Genomic DNA, 5,359 nt, shown 5'->3' with positions numbered 1-5,359 from the left:
CACTTTTCTCCTCTTCGGGTTGCCTCTCATGAACTTGTCACGCTTGTGTGGCTGTCTTGTTTGAGAGCTGTTGAAGTTAATATTTAATCCAAATTTATTTCTCTAACCCAAATTCCCCCTCCCGTAACTTTTTTCAAGCACAGAACCTCATTGGGCAGGTTAACAGGTTTTCAGCACCATCCAAGGGGACGGTAACAGTTGGAATGCTCTCTGAGAAAGTGTGAAGGTTTAGATCAGAATTCAAGAACAGACGCTTTTCAAGTGTGTTGGTTGCCCCGTTTGCCTCGGATATTTGTCCTATTTTTCATCTCCCAGATAATATCGAGACTATAAAGACCCATTTTAATAATGTTTGACTCTTTGGCGCCACATTTTGAAGTCAGTTTTAGAAGCTGCTGATGTTCTTATTCTGAGCTTCAAGCTCTTTGATCTGTAGAATGTTTTCTGCTTTTTCAATGGTTCAGTATAGTACGTTTTTGTTATAGCCATTTTTCCCCCTTTCTCGTCTTTCCCATTAGAACGTGAGCACTCTGGGGCATCCCATGCACTTTTTAAATGACCACAGAACAAGTCAAAATTTCAGTCAAGAGTAGGCAAGCCATTGAATGTTTTACTGTTGAGGGTGTAAGTACTGCTTTAAGATTTTGAATTTGTGCTGCATCTTTCTGTTGTTCATTCTTTTTCGCAGGTCTCCATCTCCTGAGCCCATCTACAACAGTGAGGGGAAGAGGCTTAACACGCGTGAATATCGGACACGCAAGAAACTGGAGGAAGAGAGACATTCTCTTATTACAGAGATGGTGGGACTGAACCCTGAATTCAAACCCCCTGCTGACTACAAGTATGTCTTCTACAAATTAACTCTTGGTTTTTGCCCTCTCTCTGGCCCTGGTGTCAGATATTTACTGGTCAAATATTTTTGTTTTTCCTTTCAAAAAGACCACCAGCTACTCGGGTCAGTGATAAGGTGATGATTCCTCAGGATGAATATCCCGAGATCAACTTTGTTGGGCTTTTGATTGGCCCACGGTGAGTTGCATGATTTTGAGCTCTCAATATTTTATTTTATTATATTTTTTTGGTGGATTTGAGTCACTACTGTATGTCACAAAGTAAGTTCTCACTGGTCTAGTGTTTTTATTTCCCCAGTGGAAACACTCTGAAAAACATTGAGAAGGAGTGCTGTGCTAAGATCATGATTCGTGGTAAAGGCTCAGTAAAGGAAGGAAAGGTGGGCCGTAAGGATGGACAGATGCTTCCAGGAGAAGATGAACCTCTTCATGCACTGGTCACTGCTAACACCATGGAGAATGTCAAGAAAGCTGTAGAGCAGGTGAGTCCACTTCAGGCATTCTTGTACTTGGAAGTCAAAACAGGTTTTCGGAATTAATACTCGCCTCAGAAATCCATTTAATAAAAAAGTGCTTTCTTTTTGTCCACAGATTCGTAATATCCTCAAGCAGGGTATTGAGACCCCTGAAGACCAGAATGATCTGAGAAAGATGCAGCTGAGGGAGCTGGCACGACTCAATGGCACTCTGAGAGAGGATGATAACAGGTGAGAGACTTGATGCAGATTACTTGACCTTTTCTCGGAGCAGCAGACGAGTAAATGTTGCAGATGTTTGGTACTCATCAATGTGTACTTTTTCTCTCTCAGAATCTTACGTCCATGGCAGAGCACAGAGCCTCGCAGCATCACAAACACAACTGTCTGTACAAAGTGTGGTGGAGCAGGTCACATCTCATCAGATTGCAAGTTTACCAGGTAACCCCATCCACCAATGATGAGCGGTGATGCATTTTTTTCCCTCTTCCAAGTGGTTTACCTCCTTCTGGTTATGTCAAGTAAAGTTCAGACAGCACAGTTCATTGGTTCATTGTATTTCTCTTCTTCTCAGTTCCTTTGCACAACGACCTGGCGAACCACCCCAGTCTGCTCAGGATAAGGCCCGAATGGATAAAGAGTACTTGTCTCTGATGGCAGAGTTAGGAGAGGCTCCAATCCCTGCCTCCAGTGGGGGCCACAGCAATCCTCCCCCTAGTGGACCTCGTCCTGCAGGACCCAACAACAACCAGCCACCACCAGTAAGCCCAAAGACATCCATTTTCCCTTATTGGATGCTAGTTTCTTCATAATGTGCACTACTGTTCAAAAGCTTTACATCGGTAAATGTTTTTGAAAAAAGTCTCATGCTCACCAAGGCTGTGTTTATTTGATTGAAAATACAGTAAAAATTGTAATGTTGTGAAATATCATTACAATTTAGCTAATTTGTATTTTTCTATTTAAAAAAAAAAAAGTAATTTATTCACGTGATGACCTTTCAGAATCGCCCTCCTTGGATGAATTCGGGCCCTACTGATAACAGGAATTTCCATGGCATGCACCAGGGTCCTGGTGGCCCTCACAACTTCCCTCCACCAATGCCAAACATGGGCGGCCCTCATATGCCGCCAAACCCCAATGGAATGCCTCCACCCTGGATGCAGCCACCCCCTCCTCCAATGAGCCAAGGCCCAGCACCACCCGGACACCCCATGGGTGAGTGTGACCTGTGATGTTTAGGGTCTCGGTTCTACAATTCCTGCTTAATGGAGCATAAAACATTTACCTGGAAAGATAGAAGCATACAAATGGATATTTGCTTCCTCTTACATTGGGAAAAATTTCCTATAAAACTCGACTGACAATCTGTATTTGGGAATATTAAAGAATGCATGCTTTCATACTTGGATACTTAAGTGTTCCAGAAAGCTTAAAATTAGGGATTTTTGTCTCGGACAACTGCAGTGGTAACCTTAACATTTTATTTGAAGATTTAACGTTTGAAGATGGTTTAAAGCAAAAGAGTTGTAAAACTTCTGAAAATCTTTTAGAGCTGTGTATTTAAGTTTCATAATACGTTTGGGAAAAAAAAAACTATACACGTTAATGAATAAATCTGTGTATATAAAAATTATTTAATTTTATGATATTGATTACCACTTTATTTAATCAAAAACACAATATTAATGGTATTTGTGTATTTTACTTTCATTTTATTACAAGTAGGCCAACAGTGCCCCCTAAGTAAATAAAAGGCTTACGGGACAGGCATTAGGACCCCGGGGAGGCTGCAGCTGCTGCATGTGCTAATGACAGTTGACTCTATCACACACTGGACGTGCATTCTCTGATTAAATTATCCAAAACAGTAAATCTAATCACCATTTAGGCAAAAGTTTGCTTCAAGAATGACCACACTGCTTATCTTATCACTAGCACACCCTGAGCACATGAGCATATTTGTCTTAACATCAAGGCATATTGGCATCATTTTTCATATCGGGCCAATACCAATGTTTACATTTTACGCCATTATCTGCCGATTCCAATATCGTGCATCCCTGCTTAAAGTGTTTCCTTCCCTTGTCTGGTGGGGTATGATGCCCCCGCCTCCACCTCCCCCCAACAACCAACCACCACCTCCACCCTCAGGACCTCTGCCACCATGGCAACAGCAGGCCCCTCCCCCACCACCCACCAGCAGCATGGCAACCAGCACTCCACTGCCATGGCAACAGAGTAAGTGTATTAGAGTAGTACACAGTTGATGTCATTAAAGGGTTTCCTTTTGGCTCAGACTGAATTATTTTTTGTTTTCCCAGATACAACCACCACATCCACCCCTGCCACTGGAAACCTGCCACCCTGGCAACAGCCGCAGATGTACGCACCTCCTCCCCCACCCCCACCCATGGACCCTAACTTTGTGACCATGATGGGGATTCCCGGTATGCCACCTTACGGGATGCCCCCTGCACCTCCACCGCCTCCGCCCCAGAGTTAAAGGCTCTATTTAGTCTCTATGGGCCTGTGACCATGCAGTGATGCCTAAAATATACATCACAGAACTGTACCTAGTTCTGTTCATTTCACAGCTTGATGTGATTAGTTGCTAAAGGTTTATTTTTTTGATGGCCTCGGTTCAGATTTGTTTCCCATGCTTGGACACAGAAATCGAGCTAGTGAGAGGGACAGACGGTGTGGTTAATTTTGTAAATTTGCTTCAATTGTTAATGATTTTTAACTAGTATTTCTTCTGTTGGTTGAGTATTTGTTGAACATGTTGATGTGCAGGGAATGTGTGTTTGTTTTTGTTTCTGCCAGCCTGCTTTCATGTTTTCTTTTTGAACCCTCTCCAGTTAGTAAAAATGACATCTGCTTAAGATTCAGTTAGCAACATTCCAACAGGTGTATAAACAACCATTTACACTCTTAACCAACTGTGCATTTGTTGCTGCATAGTACAAGGCATTTATGTCTTCAAGATGTTGTAGATGATTGGCTTACTCTATTAGGTGGTCCGTATAATTTTTGTTCTCACCTTGTATCCCATCCCTTGCTAAATTGTTTTTATTTAAAAGAACTTTTCATTAATTGCCTTCCAAATGTATTTCAATATTTTTGTAATGAAGCATTCAACTAAATAAAAGTTGGCATGGTGTTGAATTGTCATCTCTCACATTTGTTGAACTAACATCAAGTCTTTCTGCTTAGTATTAACCATCTTAACTCAAGGTTTTTTTTCCTTCCAAGAAATTTAAACTTTCAAATATAATTTTTTTTTTTTTTGTGCTTAACACCTAGTGCTTAAAAACACACTAGTTGTGTTATTTTTGTTGTCTTGCTGCTAAATAAAAGAATGGATGCTTTAACTTCATTTGAAGAAGTTGTGGCTTCAATTTACTTTGACAAAATCGATACGCCTGTTGTGCACGGTATATAAGAGGTAGAAGTGCAGTCTGAGAAAGTGGATTGCAGCTGAAAAAGCAAATAGGAGGCCATAATAACAAGAGCCTGCAGTTAAATGGTGGCTCAAGGGACTTTGCTGGATTTTTGCTGGACATTGACATCAAGTTGGTTTATTCCGGGGGATCAGCAGTGTTGGGGGTAGTAACGCATTACAAGTAAAGCGAGTTACGTAATCATATTACTTTTTTCAAGTAACTAGTAAAGTAATGCATTACTTTTTAATTTACAAGAGAATATCTGAGTTACTTTTTCAAATAAGTAACGCAAGTTACTTTTTTTTTTCAATGTATTAATTGACAGCTCTCCTATCCCCATGTTGAGAAATCAGATGTTACTGTAGTTCTAAAATAAATATGAATATGCATTAATTCAAATCACTCACAAAAAAAAAAAAATGATTCAGTATTCCTCAAAACGAATAAAAATAATGCAACACAGAATATGACGCAAACCTGCCATAATTAAATGTTAAACAACACAAATATCCTTTATGTATTTAATCCCATTCTATTAACCAATGTCTTTGCTTCTGACCTTCGATGATCCAGTTCAACCATACTA

At 40.5% G+C, this 5,359-nt stretch overlaps 2 protein-coding genes across 2 annotated transcripts in view; both read left to right on the top strand.

The window, feature by feature from the left end:
• The window catches only part of LOC107659718 (splicing factor 1-like), an 8,376-nt gene extending 5,791 nt beyond the window's left edge, over nt 1–2,585 (top strand). The window contains exons 5-11 of the mRNA XM_016448741.1: nt 689–841; nt 940–1,029; nt 1,150–1,333; nt 1,443–1,558; nt 1,661–1,768; nt 1,902–2,088; nt 2,332–2,585. Of these exons, the coding sequence (XP_016304227.1) occupies nt 689–841; nt 940–1,029; nt 1,150–1,333; nt 1,443–1,558; nt 1,661–1,768; nt 1,902–2,088; nt 2,332–2,562 (1,069 nt within the window). The 3' untranslated portion in view covers nt 2,563–2,585. The remainder of the gene's footprint in view (nt 1–688; nt 842–939; nt 1,030–1,149; nt 1,334–1,442; nt 1,559–1,660; nt 1,769–1,901; nt 2,089–2,331) is intronic.
• An 819-nt stretch (nt 2,586–3,404) lies between these two features.
• Nucleotides 3,405–4,495, top strand: LOC107659719 (splicing factor 1-like). The gene is made up of 2 exons (XM_016448742.1): nt 3,405–3,568; nt 3,652–4,495. The coding sequence occupies exons 1-2, from the start codon at nt 3,427–3,429 to the stop codon at nt 3,831–3,833; spliced, it is 324 nt and encodes a 107-aa protein (XP_016304228.1). The 5' UTR covers nt 3,405–3,426; the 3' UTR covers nt 3,834–4,495.
• The last annotated feature ends 864 nt before the right edge of the window (nt 4,496–5,359 follow it).

Source organism: Sinocyclocheilus anshuiensis, unplaced genomic scaffold (assembly GCF_001515605.1).
Source record: "Sinocyclocheilus anshuiensis isolate Anshui unplaced genomic scaffold, SAMN03320099.WGS_v1.1 scaffold960, whole genome shotgun sequence".
Taxonomy (NCBI): domain Eukaryota; kingdom Metazoa; phylum Chordata; class Actinopteri; order Cypriniformes; family Cyprinidae; genus Sinocyclocheilus; species Sinocyclocheilus anshuiensis.
This window is presented reverse-complemented; position numbering and strand designations above follow the sequence as displayed.